Consider the following 23,092-nt stretch of genomic DNA (forward strand, 5'->3'; position numbering starts at 1 on the left):
GAACCAATGTGCAGCAATCTCCATAAAGGCATGACTAAAAAAACAAAATACTACTTAAACAGCTACTCAGTTTCTACATAGCAGAGACCCCGTACTTCATTTAAAAGGCATGTATTTCTATGCTGGTATTGTATTGTGAATCTGAAACAAAAACACACTGGTAATGTGAAAAAACACCAAGTTATCAAAATTTGAACTTGGATGTCCTGTAATATACATATGCGTGGATAAAAGTGCGTGGGGTCTGCAAAAAACATATGTTGGGAGAAAAAGGAGGACATTTTTACCTTTGGCGACTTATTTCTCTTACTATTTGACAGCAACTGACTTTTTCTTTCTACATTTCACCTAACAGTATTGGGAATTACCAATTAAAAGTGAAATGGTGCTTTTGGCAGATTTACTTTTGCTGCGCCAATACCCTAAAAACACATAAACTATCCTTGCTGTATAGTCTGGCAGTTCTTGTGCTTCGCTGATAACTTGGCGTGAGGAACTACCGTTCCTCTCAATACCCAGTTTACATATTAAATGATATATTTAAAGGTTGTAAACAATGTAATGTGGTCTTCTCTTTTAAAAATGAGTTATTAAACAATGAAGTAAAACTTGAAAATAGGTTTTGTATACTGTCCATTTTGGACATACCGCAAGTCATTTCTAAGTATGTTATTTCATTTCTGACTTACAAGATCATACTTGGAAGGCAGCACTTACTGGCATAGAATTTACAGCCACATAATTGCATCAGCAGAGTCTGACACTGCAGAGGATGGCCTGGGTCTAGTGGATGGAGCTGCCAACAGTGCATTTCATTTTAGCAATGAAAGCCAACAGCAGGATACAAAATGTGCTAAAAAAAATCACCCCATGCTGAGAATACAGCATTACATAACACAGAAAATACTACAGTGTTTGTTTGGTAAACTTAAATTAAGATGACAAAATAATGCTTACCTAATCAGCACAATGTTCGTGTTAGCACAGATAAGAGGCCTACTATGTATAAAAGTGCCTGTACTTGGTTTCCAACAAAATAAGACATTTATTTGAAATAGGGAAATTAAAAGTAAACTTTTCTGAACTGTACTGTTATTTGGAAATTACTTTGCTTTATCCTACATATTCATATCCTGTACAATACATGATTAAGCTTCCTTTCAGCCATGTCGTCTCCCAGGATGTGTGTGGGCAACAGACACATTTCATTAAATAATATGCTCCAATATTATCTTTACAAGTCATACTTCAGAATCACTAAGGGTCCAAGCCCATGCAAAGACTTAAATGCATTCTGTTGCCTCTGTAGATTTCTTCTTATTTTACAATGAACACAGGTTGTAGCTTGTGGATATTCATTGTTTATTTTTGCCCAAAATACTATTTCACTCACATTTTAGAGGAATGTATATGTGTGAAGCAACAGTCTATGTATTAGCTATTTCAAATAAAATCCTTCATGGTACTACTACTGCTAATTCTACATGTCTGATAAAAGTTATAACCCAAAACAGGCAAGTTCTGTTAGTAACGATCCTCTTCTAAAGATGTAGGCAAGAGTTGCCCAAATTATATCCCTTCAGTAGCTCAACCAATCCAGAATTCATGCAAAAGTCGATTACCGTGAGCTAAATCCCCAACACTTGTGCTAAAGAATGCCAATGTCTTCACAAATGGACGAGTGGTACTGAAGATACAGCAAAGACGGCCTTAAACACTAGGTTATTCTAAAGGGCATTTTAAATAACTGCATGAACAGTATTTTTAATGGACTAAAAGTCATCATTACATCTGATTCTCTTCTGCTGCATACAGTACACTGTATACTGAATCACGGTATTTTCATAGTTCATTTAAATTAAATAAGCTAGCTAGGGAAAATCACCCAGCTCCTCTGCTGAATCAGTGCCATATCTATGAGAGTTTGATGAAGATCCCAACACAGCTGAGATCGATATTGCTTATTATTCTCTAAAAGCACCCATGTGTGAACATTATAGCCTCTGGAGGTTTATTTGCAATGCAGTTTTATTCATTTATCCTTGCAAATAAGCTACTGAAGGAATTTCTATGTCAAATTTACCACAGGATCAGCCCTGCATTACAATATCCTGACTCTCTCCACATTTTAGTGATCTACTATAAATGTTTGAAGAATTCACAACATTAAAAACAGTTTTTCTTTTTTTTTAGAACAATTCATGTTTAATGTTATAGAAAAAAACTTTTATATGAATGTTAACACAGAGGAGTCTATTTTTAGAGTACGATCACTTTAGCTTTAGGTCTAATTAGCTTTCACCACTATAAATCACTTATAATGAAAGCCATACCGATTTTTTGTGAGGACATTTTCTAGCATTTAGTAACCGAGAAAATATGATTGACTAATTATCTGTACATCTTGTTTTGTTGCATGAATGCTTGTCTAATTGTGAAAATAAAATATATAAATTTGGTTGAGTTTCAAATTAGCTAAAACACGAGCAACATATACTAAATAAATAGCCAGTTATTTCCCAGCATTAAAGAAAAGCCCCAGGGAACTGGCGGCGATTCAATATGATAACTGAGGGTGAACTAACCGACATCTTCACAGCCAACTACAAGGGGCAGTAATGTTTTCAAATCCGTTTTTCTATACTAGGGTGTGACTGTTTTCTTTGTGTTATGAGCAGCTGGATAGCACTGTGATTGCTAATGGGAAAAGTACATTTCAGTAAGACACTGCATTTATGAAAACCATTTCAGCAGAATGAATTACTTAAACTACTTTATAAAGCGTAAATGATAAACCACTGTCAAAGATATGCATGTCAACTGTAGCACCGGCAGTGTTTATACTGTAAAGTATAAGGTTATTTATTTAAAGATTTATTGATCATCTTTTCTATATACAGTGTTTTACACACGCAGTCTCATTAGTGCATCATAAAAAAGTAACAGCACTAATGGAGGGCTTGTCATGGTGGCTTTTTTGATTGGTTACAAAAATTCCCCCATGAATCCTAAGCATTTAGGAAATTAAGCAGAATCTTAACATCCCTAAATCAAACCCCACTTCTCTTCTGTTTTGTGTGGCCTCTTGTGCATCCACCTCTACAAACCTGTGAAGAACTGCACTGGAGATACTTGTAAACACATTCTTTTTAATCATACCTCAAAAGTCTGCTCAATAAGGTTTCCTCCTTTACTAAGACTTTCCATTATGGCCTTGTTTCTCAGAATGTCTTCTTCGCTGAGGTGCTCTCTTCGCTTCCTCGATTCCAGAACTAAGCCGTTCACAGAGTAGAAATCTGCTAAAAAATTCCCCACTCTTTCCTGAACACAAAGGAGAAGGAAAGGTCAGACTCACTGCATGCTGAACAAAATACATCTGAGCAAAAAACACTGACAGGGTCACACGAGGGCTGTGTCACGGCTGACCCCGAACCAGTTATTATGTGTAGTAAGAAATTGGATTCCTTTGCATGGAGAATTTCAGTGGCTAGAGTTCACGGCTCCTCGATTGATTCAGATTCAGTTGTATTAAGTCTGCCCACTAATAATGTAGAGCAAAATAGGTATTGTGGTGTTTGCAGAGCCGACCCGAGCTGAACCCAAGACAGAAGTGGAGTCCTGCTGGGAACGAGCTGAAACATTGGACATGGACTGGATGATTTAAAAATGAAATGTATTAATGAGATGATATGTGCTGTAACCATTTGTAATGTTTGAATAATCTTTAGTCTGTAACAAATACTGTAAAGTGCTCTCTCTGTAAGACCGAAAAACAGAATCTGGTACAACTTGATACACTGGCCGGCCTTGAGCAGTCTCTTATTAAAATTGGCACGATTCCCAGAATTTAGTGCTGAAATCTCTGTTAAGACTTTTCAGCTTGACTACAGAATAATGCTGTACTAATAGATGTATGTTAATATGCTTGTTTTAAATGGTATAGATTGCTGTGGTAACATATAATCATAGGTAGTGATAATTATTGTTAGTATGAAATACTATGAACAATTTTTATGTATAAGATCATATGATTCACTTTGCTTAATATGATAGCATACCTGAAGCTGTTTTCTATCAAGATGAGCATAGTTAAAAACGGAGTCCTAATTCAATGAAAAGAATTACTGTGTGCTTACATTCAAGAATTATAACTTCTGAATATAAAGGGAAAAGGAGTTAGGAGTATTCTTAAGGGAAAGAGAAAAACAGAAAAGGATTAAAAGACCTCGCTTTGAGTAGGTTTCTGCTTGTAATTCAGTTTTAAAATAAGTAGGTGAGTAAGAACAACCTAGAGTAAAAGCAGACTCTAACTTAAGAAAATAAGCATTGTCAGAAGATACACCACAACTAGAGAGCAGAAAAATTGAATAAAATCCTATTGTAATATTGCGGATATACTGCTGCTAGCAGAAAGTAATAAGGTTAGCAGCCATACGCTATAAGAAGTAATGTACTAGTTTGACTCTGAAGTTAAAAGACGCAGCATAAAAAGATGTTGTGTTTAAAATGCAAAATAAAAGGATTGAATAAATAATGAAGAATAAAAGCAGGAGATAGGTTTTAGGAGAGTAAACTCTATGTGACCTGTCTTCTTGAACTCTCTATCAGCCTGCCCTTGGAGAAATTAATATTAGCTGCTGGAAGGCCTCTTTGGTGGGAAGAAGCCGGAATTTTTTTATCAGAAGGCTTATAGTATCGGGCCGGACTGCAAAAATAGGGAGTTAGAACGGATGGTCTTAGCACTTAAGATAGTTAGTTGTCGGGCGGAACAAGCACGTAAGATACAGGTGTAAGGAAAGTTCTAGGGAACATTAATCACTATTAAACTTGGCAAGAAAAGAGGTGTCTCCAGCAAGCTGGTTTTAGCCAGTATGTGTATAGCTGAAACATACAGGGTCATCTGGATGTCAATTAAGTTCAAGCTACCAGGGGCCCATAGGAGAAAAACATTACAGCTTTACAGCTCAGTAAAATAGTTAGGTTTTCCATAAGGAGAAAACTCTACATTAAAAAGATATAAGATGGAAGTTCCCTATAATACCTGCTAAACACACACCTGTAAGGAAAGAATGAAATTAATTTGAGAGTGAGATGACATGAGGGAATATATTTTTGAAAGCCAAGTTCATGTAATCAATTATAATCATTATAACTATAACTGCTATATTATGATATAACTATTGGTGTTGCATATATTCAAAAAACACCACTTTTCTTATATTGGTGTTGCATATATTTAAAACACCACTCCTTTTTATAATGCACCCATATTAAGTAGTGAATCAAGGTTGCAGGGATTTTGTGAACTCTGCTTCACCTAACTTTTCAGATGAAGGAGGGGGGCCAAGAATGAGTGGATGAGAACATGGGCTAGTGTTGATTTATTAAATGTTGTTGATTTGTTGGCATATGACCTTAATTGAGTCTGAGGAGTTGGTTGAATTCTTTAGAGATTACTGTTTGCCAAGAGATAAGGACTGTCAATATAGATTGATGACTGGATCTAATTGGGGCTTCCCATTGCTTTCAATGGGACGAAAATTGTATAAAAACCCTGGGCCGATCACACTGAGACCACCACAATCAAGCTTGGCAGAGCTATGTGGTCCATCCTTTGCAGATCTCTACAGAACAGTCCTTCTCTTTTGTTCACGCTACTCTTCCTTATAATAGGAGGTAAGCATATTAATGGTATTATTGTATCTCGCATTTATTGGTTATATTGCTATGAGGTTTTGAAACAATGTTTTAGTATTAAGAGTGTTATATTGAATGTGCTAAAAAATAGCAGTGGGTGCTTGTAGGCTTTGTGCTTAACCAGCCTGAGGGCTGCACTGAATACATATAATTGTATTATGTTATTGAAGTATTAAATGCTGAAGCTTGTAATAAACTTAGGATTGCTAATTATTGTTACATGTTTTCGGGTTTTGGTAGTATGCGCAAACTACTAAACCAAGTAGGCATTTTAATAAAACGAAGGAGCGCTGATGTTGCTCTGATTTGTAAAACTTTGAATAAATGAGTCTGAGTGATTTTCTTGATTAAATAAAAAGGTTTTAAGGACACACCGCTCGTCCAGTGCTCGAACATAAACCACTAGGAGTTTTAAACATCTCTGTCCTCCTTAACGTCTCCCCTGAGTTAAGAGTGTGTGCAGAGCAAATAATATAATAAAAGAGAACGTGAAAAGTGAAAACGTGACAGCTGGATTGGTTAAGTGACAGTGACAGTGACAGCCTTTGACCTCTAGGTTACTGACTAAAATCCAGCCAAAGTTGGTCGTGATCGATAGTAACATTAGATGGTGTTAGGTTCCACATCACAATATTGACACTTCGGTAGGTAGTTGGTAGAGGCCTAAGGACTAAATGTGCATGGAGACTATCTGGTCGTACCCTAAGACGACAAGACAATCACTCAAGGACAGACTTTAAACTGCAGCAGTCATTGTTTTTACCTACTGAGAAGTGGTCTCCACTGCGAGAAAAAGTTTCACAAGTTGTGAACATTTATTTTACTTGTCAATTGAATCGTTGACAAAAAAATTAACATATTTGTTCAATTTGCAGATGGCGTGAAGCTGGAAAACGGGTTCTATGAGAGCTCCTGTTTGTCTATACGCCACGTCCACATAAAGTAAAAACATCCAAGATATAATGTAAACAAACCGTTTTGTCTTCTCGGAAAAGCCAGCCAGTCTGGGCTCGGGAGAAGGTAATGGATTTAGTGGAAAGAGTTGCTGAATAAATATCGCTGCTCATCAAAATATCCACCTCCTCCTCCGTCTCCATCTCAGACTCCTGGGATACAAAGTATTCAATTTGTATGCAGGTTAGACACAAAATAAATACCAACCCCCCAATTTTTTCCCCAGTTTGGAATGTCCAATATTTTTTTCCACTCAAGTCCCCAGCAAAGACCGGAGACTTTGCACAGCCAGGACGCCAACCTGCACTGTAGGACTCATCCTGCACACCACACGGCTGTGCTTTTACCAGCTGAGCCACTTGGGGTCTCCTATACTGAACATGTTTAACGTTTTAATATCTTCCTACTGAGACACATTTTCTATGGAAGAAGTCACCAATTTTCTATTATGAGTTTCATTGAAACCAGGATTCAAATGTGGTACTTTTACACACACACACACAAGTAAAAGGTTCACGATTCTTATTACATATATCATTCCCTCATAATCCGATTGATAAGCTGTATTTTATAGATGACACAGCAGTGGCCTTACCTCATGATGGATTCGCTGGTAAACTTTCTGCTCATTATCTAGAACTACAAAAGATTCTGACGGAGTGGCATCCCCATTGAAAATGAAGCTGAGGTCGCCTCGTTGGCACTTCATGTCAGTAAAGTCAATAAGTGTGGTATCAAGCCTGTAAAAACATTGAAGGGGAGAGAAACAGGTGTTAAACTGATTAAGAATTGCTCAGTGTAAAAGCAGTTAGAGCCACATTGTCAATGCTTACTCATTCAGAAAATCTTCTCGCTGAAATATACATTACTCTTATTTTTTATTGGCCAAATAGAAGCCAAGTAACAGACACCAAGAACCCCATGATTTCACACTCCAGTTAACTAGATTTTGTTTATCGGTCATTATGAAGAACATCCCTCTAATTATGTATTAGTTTCAGCTTAGTTCCCTGCCTATTTCAAGTGTTCCAGAAAGCAAACACAGATGTTCACAGCACAGTGCACAGCTTATCAACAATCCTTGTATAACTGGATCAGAGCTCCAGCACAATACAGCTCTGAGCACATGAACAATGGAAGTTTTCTATCAGTATTTTCACATTCACAGGGTGGTTGTTGTAGTTCAACAACTGTATCAGACAGCAAGACTGGGATAGTTTGCATTCACAATTAAAGTTATCGGCGACGGGCAACATTCATCTTTTACCTACATTTTTTTATGCTTTTTTGTTCTATGGTGCCTAAGTGATTGTAGCTAACAAAATAATTCCATAAAACATCTGTCCTGTGGTTTCATGTGTTATACATAGCCTTGCTACTTTAATATTAAATCGGTAAAGCTCGTTAAATGTCGAATTCCAAAGAAATATGAGTTTGACTGAAATAAATTTATATACGGTAAACGTCAGTAAAACCACTCGTTATTTTTTATTTTCTTACCAAAAATAACAATTTAGAAATCATCTCTAGTTTGTGTAGTTTTTAAACTTGTTGTCTGTCCTGTCTCCATTCCGCTCTGAATGCCTGGTGGTCTCTGTCAGTCATCTCAGTGGTCTGTTTGTACTGTAGTTTCACCCTGTTCTGACAGATCTCGTTGACTGAAGCAGTGCTAGAATACTCTTATTTGGCAGCTACAGCGCTTGTCATTCAAAGTGCCTACTTTGAAATTAGCGGGTTAAGGTGTATGTAAGCTTTTGCTTTAGGTATACGGTGACAGTTACTAGTTTGATTTGAAAATGGAGCGCAAGACAAAAACCCTGATCGACGGCTAAAGTCTCCGCGGCAGGACAAAGCGGGCCCGTCTGCCTTCCAGTGACTCCGAGTCCGGCTGTGCTGAAGCAGAAGGGGGAGTTCAGACTCTGAATAATAAGGTCAAGTTAGTTCTGTTCAGCTATCTAATGTTTTGTTCTGTGCATGCTATTTTTACTCGTAAATTCATGCTATAAAAGGTCTGTGTAATACACTTTTATATGCTGCGTTTACTACGGTTTATTTGAGACAATTCTTAAACATATAGCTCAGCTGTGACCAAACGTTATTTCAATTGGAATGTTGGTAACCACGGTTTTGTTGCATGTTGAATATGATAAAGGGGTTTCGCTAAATGAGACATTTTTCAATGGCATAAAGTCTTTTTTTTTTTTTTTTAAAGCAAAGGTCGATTTCATTTCAAAATAAACGTTGATATTAACCATCGATTTGGCAAAAAAAAAAAAAAAAAAAAAATCAAAATAGTAGAAAGCCTAGTTATACAGGTCTCAAATGTTCAGTTTTGAAGGAATCACAAGGTATAGTAAACAGTTATTTTAAAATATGATATCTGGTACTACATTAAGTTTAGAAATTCCCTGTTTCAGTTATTGTCGTAAAATACCCAAGGAAGTGCAAATGTAACAGATTTCCTGAGAGCAAGACATGGAAACCGAGAACATTCTTTAACTGTTGTAGCACCAGATGTCAGGTTTTGAAATGAAAAATATATCTTGGCTATAACGTGTTTCTTTCAAACCAGCACATCTGAGACCTATGCTGCTAAAGGGATTGCAAAACACGGAAGATTTATGGAGTCATTTTGTTAGCTACAATAACTAACAAGCACCTATTCCTGTTAGCAGACTCAAAGGTAAATCAGTCCAACAGGTACCTATTTTTAAAAATCATTCCTTAATGGTAAAGTCTAATTCAATTACAGCTGGAAAATTAGCTGTACGCTATTAATTCAAAACTAGCTGAGAATACCCTAACTTGATTAAAGGATACCCTGTGTAAATAAGTCACTAACCACCAACGCATAAAGATGTATGTGTCTCAAAAAGCAACAAGACAGCAAAACAAAAAAACGTCATGCATGCAGAGATTACAAAATGATTCTTTAACATGTAAGAGTAATTACATTAATTACTGATATTTAATGTATACCAATTAAAAAATTGTTGCTTATTGATTAGTCTAAATCCTGGGTGTATCCCAGAAGTCTAAATTCAAAGCTTTAAATACTGTACAAGAAAGGACGAGAGAGAGTAGAGAACTGTACTGGAAATAAACAAACAAAAAGTGAACTCCAAAACCTTACATTAATATCCAAAAGCAAAGTTTTGAGATGATTATAAAGTGGTCACTGTTGCAGTAGTGAAAAAAAAAAAATCCCAATGAAGGCACCAGACAATGTGCAAAAGAACTTCCACGATTCTATACGCAAAATGAAAACATGCATTCTGCAGAGAATGTTTGTTTTCATTAATTAAAATACGTTTCATATTCTGCTGTTAAAGAAGCAAACAACAGTCTTGAACAGTTTATGTTCATGAATATCAAACTATATCATCAAATAACTCTTTAGCGAAAAGCTTAGCGCATAGGGCCCACTGTCTCTATAGAGTTATGTAACTCTGACAAGGACACATTTTACCATTGCAGGCCTTCACAGACACATAGCAGATGTTGCATACTAGTTGTTAATATGTATTCATTTGCAGATACCTTGAAACACAAAAGGACGTGAACGACATAGAAAGAGAACAGCGTATGAACCTACCTGATGTTGATACCCTGTTTATATATTTTACATGCATCCGAAGGCAGAATACGGGAAAGCAAAGGCACTGAAACAGAACAAAAAAAAAAAAATCACTATAAAATAATACAAAGATTAGCTTTTTACAACTACTTCTCAACATGGCATTATGTGGCTTTAAAGGCTGGAAAGAAAACCAAACATAAGCCTTGTGCTGTTAAAATATTCATTCTGACTGACAAAGACCAGCATGAATCTTTTACTAGTCTTTTTAACACTAGAAGCCCCGTGGAAGTCAATTTGGCGGTTTTTGGTTTTAAAATGTAATTTTCTCCAGTCGTGTAACACATATGGGGCTGTGTGTTCGTGTACCTTTCTGTCCGTATGTATTAAATATTCTCACAAAGCATGAAACGTGGGAGTGCAGAAATAAAGGAGATATATTACATTATACCGAAAAGCCCAGGGGGCAGTCGCATTGACGGCCACACAGAAAACAATTTTATTTTGATTATACAGAACAGTATTCTACTTTATTATTTTTATTTACCAGTCTGCAATGTGTTTAGCTGTAATTAGATTAGTCTCTACTCCCTGCCTGCGTGAATGACTGACAGTCTTGTTTTTCAATCAGCTTTTTGAAAGGCTGGCGCCTGCTTACTAGTCGCACTGCTTTGGTCAGTCAATTAGCATCGGGACTAGTGAAAATAAATACCAGAGACCGTGGAGTTTTACAACGCAACAAAATATGGAGTTGATGTTTTGGATCAGATAGCACGAAAGTATTCTGTGAAAGCTGGCTCCCGACGGTGGCCTGTTCAGGTGTTTTACAATGTATTGGACCTAGCAGCCATCAACTCCTAGGTACTTTACAAAGAATGCACGGAGAAGAATTTACCAAGGAGAGAATAAATACTGATGTCGGAATTGTTAATCCTTTGCTACATACAGAATGTTGGGGAGAACATAAGAAAGTTTACAAACGACAGGAAGCCATTCGGCCCATCTTGCTCGTTTAGTTGTTAGTAGCTTATTGATCCGCATGCACAAAGGGTTCACTAATCTCAGAGCACAGTACACCCACAGCCCTTTGTGGCAGTAACATTATTCTGACTTGCTGGCTAGTTTTTTTTTTTTTTTTGCTGGGTGGAATCCTATCCCAAATGTGGAAGCTTTTTCTATTGAAAACACTGACAAAATGCATTTCCTATCAAACTTTGGAGGTGTCTGATTTGTATGAGTATGTTACAATTCTTAAAATGCCTGGAGATGAATAAAAAAAATGATAATAAGAACTCCTCTAGGGACGTATAAAAATAAAACAGGAATATTGTACGGTAGTTTGTTACTCACCCCAGCTTTGAAAATCCCAATGAAGCTCTAAATAGAAGTCTCCCAGCTAAAAACAAATACAATATCATCAAGCAAATCAATAAGCATTTACAACTGGAAGATTGGACACAACACCTTACAAGCCCTCAGTGACAACCAGTCACCAGTTGAAGTGGCAAACAAGTTAAAATGATCAATATAAATGGTTTGGAAAAAACACACTGAAACACCTGCCATAGCACTGTCAAACATACAGTAGGACCATAATGGGTTGCCAAGGTAGCACTAGTTTGAGGTGGTATTGAGTGCTTATATTGTTCTGGAGGGATACTGACCACTTCTCAGTGATTACAGCCTCCAATTTGCATTGAAATTGAAGGTAGAAAATCTTCAGTGAAGTACAGAATTCATCACTAGAGACTCTACAGTCCAGTATAGGAAAACTAATGGCAACTATTACACCTTTATCAAAGTGTTTCAGATCACCATAGCCTGCTTCCCTATTTTCAGCCATTTGTGCAGATTTTACCAGAGTAGAAAAAAACATCTGTGGCTTCCCTTTAATCAAGCATCCACAGTATCCTATTACCTAGGAAGATGACCCCAGCCTAAAGCAGGTCACTAAGTATCTGGAGAAGTGTTGCACTAGCATCTGGCAAGCTACCATGCAGAGACATGAACTGGCAACCACACCACCCAACACACTAGGGACTGATACTTAAGGTGTTGGTCACAGTTTAAACTAGTACTGTAACTTTAAAAGAATGTACTAACCCTATAGGGACAAAGGATCTGCATCTCAAATATGTATTTATACTTTTATTGTACCATGGTTTTCAAAACACTTATTAGCCTTAGAAGTTGATGCTTATCTGGCAGGGTGTACTGTAGGTTGCTCAAATCAACCCCTTGGTGACATGAACACAGGGCACAAGTATTTATTTGTTGCACAATAAATAGGAAGCCAGTGATAGTTTTATCTGTGCTAATAAGAGGTCAATGGATTTTATAGCATCATTACTCCTTTAACTGAAATCTGTGTGCAGTTAGGTACCACCTTACAATAAAATATACCCAACCTGTCTAAATAAAATATAGTTTGTTAGAGAACTGTCTATCTGGAGAGATACCTCTTTAAGAGCCTTAAGTAGCTTCGGTCGCTTGTCTTCTACACTTTCTCTTGACTGCTGCTTCAGTTTTCTTAGGAGTGCTGTGACTGGAAGAGAAGAATTGCATTATTACAAAACAGCAGTACATGCATCTACACAGACTAAAAACAGGGTTCAGTTGCTTAGCGAGAATAGCAGAAACGGCTGTTAAGAGTCCCTAACTTGTTTTCTACTTGTACAGCTGAATTGGAGTACAGTCCTGTAGCAGGGCTGAAGTCCTCCACATGAAAAGGGGCTTTCTGTGTTAGTTTTTGTAAATACTCAGTGAAAATTGTAAATTATTTATGAAAATGAAAATGTGTTCCAGCAGAGTGTCAGGTATAAAAAGGTCTTGGTTATACACCTCAAGGCTGCTGAAAAGCCATAAAGATCAGAGCGCTGCTGCTGCAAAACCATCGGACCGTACTATGTTACATGAAACGAAACGAGTTGTGACGACCATGTGACTAGGGTGGGGGAAGCAGGGAGTTAGTTTCAGGATAGTAGATCTCCCCAATGTAGGCAGAACTCCATTGTATTAGCAGAGTAATGCTAACCGTGTTCACTGCAATTTTTGTCTTTGTACCGCCGTATGTCCCACACTTGCTACCACTGTTGGTAGCGTAACATGATGTTCCTGTGTGTGTGTGTGTGTGTGTGTGTGTATTAATAAAACTTGCGTGCCTGGGGGGCGTATCAGCTGCAACCTCCGTCTCGGTCTCCTGTCAATCAGCAAATACCCACACACCCCCTCTAACCTCCACTGTTACAAGTCCAAAGTAGTAAGTTAACTGCCCAAAGTACTGTAGCACAATGGGCTGGTTTCTGAACTTGGCTTTTAAATCCAACGTCTCTTGGCTGTTATTTTTTTATCGTTAAACCCCACTGCCTGTGAATCCCTACACAGCAGCTCAGGTGTTAAAACAGTGTGCTTCAATATTTATTTGAATAAACTGCCCACCTATATGCAAAGTTTCCACATTTCCTCCATATTGCACACATACCTGCAGTTCTATCTACTCACTGTTCCCTCGTTTCTAATAAAAAATTCCTCAAAAAAGGGCAAATACTACTGGATGTTAATTATTTCATAAACATATTACCAAAACCCATATTAAAGTAATAGAACAACATAAACAACATTGTTTATGTTCATTGGTTTATCAAATATCTGGTCTGGTTACAGTGCATAGGAAACAAGTCAATGTAAAAGAGTGAACATCACAGTTCTCTGACCTTCGCATGCAGACTCACTAGTCACCAGATGCGAAAATAAACAGAAAAATATCTTGCACACATCAACGCTTAATCTGAATTAATCATGCATGGCTCCTCCAGTTTTTAGCCCAGCCTTGTGTAACCACAGCACCCCACTCTCATTGATGGAGCAGTGCTGGCTCTGGAATCAATTGCATGTTGTATACAATCCAATGTGGCAGCGCACAGTTTGCAATCACACTGGTTTTGTCTAACCTACAATGCTGTACATACAATGCCTGCTGCTAACCCTTACCCAGACAGTTGTAAAAATAGGTCAGGCATTCCCTGCCAAACTATCTCACACACCCTGTTTAAACCTCAACATTATTAGTAACAGTAGCTTTCAGAATGCCACAGGAAAGCTAAAGTCTAGTATTACTGGACGCAAAAAGGTAGAAAAAGCACCTCAAGCGGAACAATAACCAATTTAATGACTTTTACAATTGTTTTGCACCTTTGTGGTTACAGATATGCATGTATTGTGATACTCTCTGAAAAGAGAAGGGAATATTAGGGTCATGCTCTATCGCTATAGTGTTTTGTAAAAATGATTACAACCCTTATGCGCTGATTAGTTAAACCTCTTTAAAAAACAAATCCTATTTTTAAAGTCCTATTCTGTAAGTATGCCAGGTAAAATACAGCTCGTCTCCTGTCTTGTTGTGCTACACCTACAGACTTCTTAAATCCTGTTTCAGCTGCTATTTACTATCCGTCACAGTGTTTTTGCCGCTCCGCTTTTCATGGCGAGACAGAATCCATGATTGTTATTCTGTGTTTGGATCAACATTTGTCTTCTGCTGCCGTATCTCTGAATAAATAAGAAGAAAATAGTTGAAGATACCAAGGATGATTACAAAAACCTCTGAACTGAGCAGTGGGCAGAGCATTGGGAAATGTGGATATTGGATGGCCAGATGCTGCAGATTTTCTGTTTAATATACAAATTTAGCTTATTCAAGGTCTTCATGACACACACACACACACACACACACACACACGTGCTTTCGTACTGTATGTGGGGTTACAGCGAAGTGCACAGCAGGATCATACCAAATCAGCTATCAACTTGAAAGCCGTTTCCAATATACCACATTAAACTGCTGAATTCTAAGATTTTCTTTTCTTAGATTAAGCTCCACATCTGCTTTGCAATGTTGTTTGGAACAGTGCAATCCTTCCCGGTCATTTAGTTGTTACAGTAGATTTGAATGATTGCCAATATTAGATCCAGTAAAAAATACAATAACATAAAATAATATTCACCCAAGAGCACTAAATAGGGCAGTTAATCAATGCTAATTTAGATCAACACTTCATGTATAAAACTAAGATTTTGATTGAAGTACAGTAAAATATATATATATTCGCATTGGCATCCCGACTACTGTACACTTCTGTATCATGTACTGAAAGCACTATTCTACCATAAACATTTATATCATAGTGCACACATGGGGGATAGTATCCTTTATCAATATATAAATAGCATGATCTGGAAATGTAATTTCACACTAGGACTGTTTTTACAAAGTTCTCCCCAGGGCTAACCTGGACATATGCTATTGCCCCACTGTGGTAGATCATAGGCAAGTTGACAAAGTTTCTTCTTAAAACAGTTTGGAAATGGATTTGTATGTATTTTCATTAGTAAATATAGCAAAACCCTTGTTTTGCTATGGCCCTGATTAAACCCTTATAAAACTCTGCTTCAGGAACAAACATGCTTGCATATAGGCCTATGAAACATAATAAACACCTTCAAATAGAAATGTTGGCACAGACAGTCTAAAATTACATTTACAGCAGCAAACAAGACGATATAAAGTGACAGATGTTAAGCACTGAAAACATTCCACTGAACTATACTTACCGTATCTAAGCAACCAGGAGTGCATACTTGTATCTCACCAACTCAGCTAGCGATGTTAAAAAAAAACACACTCATGTAAACAATTGCCAGAAATGGCCAAATACCTTTCAACAATTAATTATTTATAACTCAGTTTTTAATTGGTTATCTTATCATGCACCTACTCTCATATAAAAAATTGAAATACTGAAATGCATTATTTCAAAGGGAAGCAGTTGTTTTATTGTTTCGATTTCAATATTTATTAGAAACAAGCTATAATTCCTTAGCAAATCTGAAAGTCAGCACTGTACTGCAAGATAAAAAATACATGAAACTAAAAGTGAAGAATGTTGTGTCCTGTTAAGGCCGAGTTTTATTTATTTATTTATTTATTTAATTAATTAATTAAAACTACTGGCCAACCAAACTGTTATGGATTGCTCTGTGACATTTAATATGTAAAATCCTGGCCCCGCTGGCAATGTTGATACTAATGATCACATCAAAGACTTAGGGTTTTGAATACTGGCGCTTATTATTATTTGTTTATTTAGCATACGCCTTTATCCAAGGTGACTTACAGAGACTAGGGTGTGTGAACTTTGCATCAGCTGCAGAGTCACTTACAATTACGTCTCACCCGAAAGACGGAGCACAAGGAGGTTAAGTGACTTGCTCAGGGTCACACAATGAGTCAGTGGCTGAGGTGGGATTTGAACCGGGGACCTCCTGGTTACAAGCCCTTTTCTTTAACCACTGGACCACACAGCCTCCTATAGGCACTGTTCTCCACAAGGAAATAGTCTTAGTACAGGAGCACGCATTCTCAAAGACCAATCACATCAGGACACCATAATGAGTCTTTCCATCCGAACACACAGTCAGCAAGTACTGTACATGAGTCCATAAATCAATCAAATAAACCATACATATCCTCGGGAAGTGATATAACTGATAATGCCTCTGCAGGCTTTTTTATGTGGCAATTATGTAATTAACAGCTACGTCAGTGCAATGTTTATTGAATTTGCACAAAAAGGTTCCCAACATGTGCATAACCCCATAGAAAGCCCAGCATGTCACCCTTATCCAAATTCTGAGAACTGTCTGTTAGTTTCATCTTGTACATCATGGAATCTAAAAATGTAAAAGTGACATGCGGAAGGCTGTACTGCCACCACTACTGTAGTTCCACATCACATTTGGGATACAGGATGTTTTTTGCATAAACAAAACCATTCTGCAGTAATAGGAACTCAGGTACTGTAGTAAAGATCATAAGGCCAGATCTTTACAGATCTTTACAGCATTTGCTTCACAATTCCATTTTCAAACCTGTCTAGGATCTAACAGATTTCTTCTGATGCCGAACCTTTACAATGTTGTTTTTAAAAATTAGTGCTGTTGAAGCCGGCTCAGACATGGAGATAGTATTTTGATAAGAACAGTGCCTGAAATATCCCTCATTCACAGTACTGATAAGCATAACAACATCCAAGATTTCAGTAAACCGAAATAAAATTATATGATTAGACAAGATTATAAACTTGTGGTCTGTAACTGAAGATATGCAATACTTTCAATAAAAAAAAAATGAATGGGAAAGGTGGGGGTTGATATGTAAATTAATTATGCGTAAAGTACTCGTGCTGTTTTTGAAGATTACTAGTGGCATTTTATGAAAATGTGGTTTCCATGCACAGAGAACTGGTACACGACTGAATCTAAGCTGCTGTAATAAAGCAAACTACCCTGTGCCTGCTTGGTTAATAATGTGCTTTACTGCTCTTGACTAAATTGTTTTTCAATTTGAGGAGGCTTGTGCTGTCAGAGATGCTCTCCTTTCTTTTAAGTTGTTTTGGATCTACTGCTGTGTTAAATATTAATGATGCAAACAAATAAAACACAATCAATATGTTCATTTGCAATTTTATTTGGTCAGTTCTGAGAGGGCATCAACAACTTGGATGTTGTTGCGCTGTTTTGGGCGATCGAGCTGGCTCATGACATCCAGATCACAAACTATATTTATTAACGTGGAGGGCAGACGCGCGTTGTCTTTGGACATAGCTGGGATCAAAAAAAGGACGGGAATTAATTCAGTTAAGCAGCTCACTTGCTCTTCGTGTTTAACTTTAGCGTAGTTTTTACAGCAAGGGTATTCTCAAACAGCTGCTTTAATACTATAACAAATGCATAACGCAGTTCGTGGTAAGTGGTTTTATACAGAACTGTAACCCCACAAGAGATATACAACATGACAGGCCAGACACAGCAAAAAACTATAATAAAAAAAAGCCACCCGCATTAGCATTAAGGTGAACTACTCCACTGCTAACCATAAAATCACCCATCAGCCACTACTTTCTGCCGTCTTGGAATTCACAGTAACAACTGACCTGCTCACTTGCAATATTTATAGTTAAGGATAAACACACTCATTAACATTTACACGTGAAATACAGGTTTCCATGCGAAACTGGGCGTGGTTTTCCCGTGTGTTTCATCATTTACACGAGTAAATGAGATTTACAATATTCCTCTCTCTGGCCGTTTCTTTCGGTCACAAACCTGATTTACCCGAGTAATTCTCCCAATCGCTATTTCACGTGTAAATTGACCCGCATGGAAACCCCATAAATTAGTCATTAAAATAATGCTGCAGAAGTGTTTTTTTTTTTTTTTTTTGTTTTACTGCTCTGTGAATACATTTGTCAAAATTGATTTACTATATGCTACCAATAGAAGGTATGAAATGCTTACTCTCCTAATGGAATTCTTTTTTTGAAATAAAGGCATCTTATTTTAGTTGGAAATGTAACTCTTAGGGTTTTTGTGGGTATAAAATTTGTAGGCAGTACATGTTGTTAATTTACAGTGGCTGTGTGACAGAGTAGTGGTGTACTGTACCTATTAAGCCCACCTCGTAAATTTAATTTTGCCGAATGAAAACCAATGCTTATGTCTTTTGCATTTTATGACAAAGAAAATAGACACCACTAATATGAAACCTGTAACATGTGCCATTTACAAAAATCAGAAACCTTTATAAAAGTACTAATTATACAGACTTCCTCACTTAAGTATGGAATATTAATCCCTAAAATTTACAATACGCAACAGTACTCCCCTCTAAATTGGTAAAAAGTTATAAAACTTAGTTTTCAGCGGTTTCTGTAAAAAGGAGGTTGTCATGCAGCTTTCAAGATAGCCACCAGGATGTACAAACAGACAGTTATTCATATCTTAACAACCACAAAACTGACCATCTCAGATAAAAACCAAATAAGCAGAAACACCCACTGGATCAGCCAAGTTTTTCAGAAAGAGAAAATATGATTGCCTTTTCTATTTTTTAAACTGGTGATAATAAGAGGCGGTGGGCTTAATAGATACACTTACCTATATTATTGTTTTATTGAATTCTTACCAAAGCAACAGAGGCTGCTTCAGGTATGGGGACATTTTTTGACCAATTAACAAAAAATAATAACGCTTGTAACAATCCTGACATTGTCATTGACACAGTTGGCTTCAACTCTATACTGTATTAAATTAATACTTAGTTAACATTGAGACAAAATGTGCAGTATAAAGAACCAGTATGAGAAACCTGCTCTTCACATCCTTTTCAAAATTATACAAAAACACCCCACTGCAACAAAAATGTGATGATTAAAAGGATAAAGACTGGTTTTGTGACTAGTATCAGTGTTATAGACCAATTTAAAGCCTGCCTCTGTATTTCCTTCCAAATGAGCGGTTTTCACAGCAATGACTGAACACAGAAGGGATTTCACAGAGAAATTAAAGGTCGTAGTTAACGGCCTCATGGGCCTGAAGGTGGCTCAGGCCTTTGAGGGCTGGGGACATCTAATTGGAACCTCCATGTAAGGAAGTGCCAGGAGCAATCAATAACTCTGCGACAGCTCTGTGAAGTTAGCACTGCCGCCTGCCTGCCTGCCTGCCTGCCTGTCTTCAGAGATTCCTGTGCCTGCAGGATCTTATGGTAGGTATTGCTTACACTTGTTTTCTTGCCTCTGTACACAAGGGCGGTGATAGGTGAAGCACTGGTCAGCTCTTACCGGTTTTATTTTACTCTGAGAGATTTCATATAATATGGCAAGATTTCTGCTTTTGTTTTTCAGCGAATTCAAAGTTTAAAAATATTTGAATATTCATTTAACGGTTACTCCAGCACTACAGAAAACTGAATCAAAACAGGCAGATATTAAAAATAAAAAAGAAATGCCACTCACTATGACAGACAATGCATAATTCAATTATTGATGCAAGTGAAGGAAGATCAGCGGGATCCTTGTTGAGTCTTTTTCCATTTTTCTTTTCAGGTCATCACTTCCTGCTGGTCAAACCCCTTACATCTAATCCAAGCACTGTGCAATACGACTCTGTGATTAGAACAAGTTTTCTTTTGTTTTTCTCTCCATGGGATAGCAAAAACTGCTAACCTGCTAATATTTTTTACCAAGTGTGATGTCACGTAAAGAGGCACTTAAGTGTTTGGTGAAGTACTTTATGGTATTCACGCAGCATAGGCTCCATTTAAATTTCCTGGCCATCAGACAAACACATTTTCATTTTTCTATTAAAGGTATTCAAGCCATTATAGTGAACACCCCGTCACAGGTTCCTGACAGATAAATGTGAATAACAGTTGTATGAAACGTCCACTAGATTACGATGCTGAACCAGAAAATATATAAATAAAATAACACTATTATACCAAAAATGATCACTAAAAGCACATACGTAATCTAATTTCGAAACATAACATTAACAGCAACAGGCATACCGTACAGTTTATACTGCAATTTAATTGAAGTACAGTACTGGAAAACAACATTCACAGTACAGTTCTGTACTGTATTTAAACAGTATGTCACACAGTGAACAATGCATTAAAACAAAAACACACCTACAACAATGAAACCTACAGTAAAGGAAAAAAAACATTAAAAAGACTGCACTTATGATACAGGCAGTACTGGCAGCTTACACTTTATTAAATGCAATATTGGCAATGATGCAGTACTGTAACTTTTAACTTTGTTCAGTTAGTTAAATACAAAAAAGCTTTCGATTGGCTTTTCTCTGGGGTCTTCAAGTGGGCACCTGAATGATGACTTTAAGGCTTTTTATAATGTTATGCTCAACAAGCTGATACAATTTTTGGCAGACCGGCAAATTTCTGTTTTAATCTTCAGATTGATTCAAACAGACAAGATGAAAGCGCTCCAGAACACTGGGTCTTTTTTATAATAAACTGTTACTTCATTGTGATCAGTTTGGTTCCATTTTGGAATAAAACATGTTTGCTGAATTTATAGGTCTTAGTCCTTTAGTAATATATGTTAAAAAGCAAATATAAGTGTGTAATATCAGTTATCTTAGCTAATGTAATTTTCCTGTTGCTTCGTTTCACTCTGTATCATTTTGTGTTTCAGAAATCCCAGGTGTGAATTTAAAACTCAGAAGTATAAAGCAACCCTGTGTCCTCTATACACTTCTGATTACTGTACACCTGGTTCACAAGAGTGCAACCATGAACCTGTCCCCCTGAAACAAGAAATCATGTCTGATTTCTAAGTACATCTGGTACATGGGAGTATAACCATAAACCTGTACACCTGCAACACTCTGTCCCTTGTGGATGTAAAAAATACCATATTGAACACCTATACCAGGGCAGTGTTGCAAAGGGGTCAGTTAATAGTTAGCCTGCGATGTACTTTGAGATTAGACATGTTAAACTTTACACATGAGCTGCATTAAATACTCATCGAGGATTTGAGGACAAAACAGAAAATTACATACTAAGTGAATCTAAAGAACGAAAAGATCACATTAGTCAAAATAATTCTGGTATCTCTTACTCATACCAAGATGCTCTTCTAAATTACCTGTATATATGATAGAACTGCAAGTGTGCAATATAAAGACTATTTTAGGAGGTTGTTACAGCTGAATAGTCAGTGATATTTGTATGATAATCCCACATCAATGTTAAACTTGACCCAGAAATAGACTATGGGTGATATAATATCACAGCTGTTTCATTCCTGCTCCTGTACATGACACATCTTATAAAATTGATGTAGCCTTTTTTTTTTTTTTGCTGGAGTCAACAATTTTAGTTACCATTATCCTGTAGTCGTAAAAGCTATACCTTTTTAAGAGGCAGTGTCGATGCTAATATAATGTAATACCTTGAACAGAACAAAATTATTTTAAAAACAATTTACACAGCATTCCACGCGCTATACTGCTCTTCATTCATTTGAATGAAGCTCACTATGTTAACAAACATGAAGTGTTACTGAAACTAAGCCAGACAATAGTACTACTGCAAAGAGGGATTTTACCCTTTTCATTCTCTACTTACTCTGTGTCAAGTTTAAACCCGTTTACTAAATGTTTAGCTATTCACGTTTAAACTAAACGTTTAAAATTCATGAAGTCCAATGTTCATTTGCTGCTGGTACTTCTTGTTTACTTTAGTACACTATTAAAAGCAATAGCAGTAATGTTTCTTGCTGGACTTTTGTTACTTATCACTTTTACAGTACATTCTGTATTGATTACTAAATAGGTACTCTGTTTTAGCAATATACAGTAGAACACAAAATCTGAATGTTGCCCCGATTGTGTCCGTTCGTCCATCTGTCACACTCTACATGACGCGTTTATGAGGACCCTGTATGATGATGATGTTATTATTATTCAGTCATTTACAATATGATCTCGGTTTTACGTCTCATCCGAAGGACAGGTGTGTTTACTAGTTTTAATCTTTGCTGAGCGAGTTGGTCCCTTTGTGAATTTGGTGCAATCTATAAGTGACAGTGCACTGTATGCTGTACATTAACAAATAAGTGAAAGGCCTACTCTGTATCACAACAAGCAATACAGAACATGTTAAACTGATTTCAGGTTACCAATTCCACTGCTATATATACATATATATATTACCTGTGTTTGTATTAGGCAGAGTGCACCAGATATTAAATGCTGCATTAATATATAAAAAGCTACTTTATACCACTCCGATGGCTTCCCATGATGGAAACTAAAACCATTCTAGACTCCAACGTCATGACTTACAATGTAATAGTACTGTCATTTAATTTAGAGGGAAGTTTGCTTCACTGAGAATTGAAGTTTTGTGTGTACAACAAAATGAGGAACGATTAGACATACTTCAGGCTTTGCAACTGTTACTTGCACATAATGACCCTTATCTAATGCACTGTC

The 23,092-nt window shown here is 36.9% G+C and overlaps 1 protein-coding gene across 1 annotated transcript in view; it reads right to left on the bottom strand.

Annotated features, from left to right (window-relative positions):
* LOC117400201 (ankyrin repeat domain-containing protein 13C-A) overlaps positions 1-23,092 on the bottom strand; it is a 45,154-nt gene that overhangs the window by 5,164 nt on the left and 16,898 nt on the right. The window contains exons 4-9 of the mRNA XM_059031862.1: positions 12,688-12,773; positions 11,579-11,624; positions 10,247-10,313; positions 7,247-7,391; positions 6,672-6,803; positions 3,160-3,321 (exon numbers count right to left, since the gene is read on the bottom strand). Of these exons, the coding sequence (XP_058887845.1) occupies positions 3,160-3,321; positions 6,672-6,803; positions 7,247-7,391; positions 10,247-10,313; positions 11,579-11,624; positions 12,688-12,773 (638 nt within the window). The remainder of the gene's footprint in view (positions 1-3,159; positions 3,322-6,671; positions 6,804-7,246; positions 7,392-10,246; positions 10,314-11,578; positions 11,625-12,687; positions 12,774-23,092) is intronic.

The sequence above is a fragment of the Acipenser ruthenus genome, chromosome 10 (genome assembly GCF_902713425.1).
Source record: "Acipenser ruthenus chromosome 10, fAciRut3.2 maternal haplotype, whole genome shotgun sequence".
Lineage (NCBI taxonomy): Eukaryota > Metazoa > Chordata > Actinopteri > Acipenseriformes > Acipenseridae > Acipenser > Acipenser ruthenus.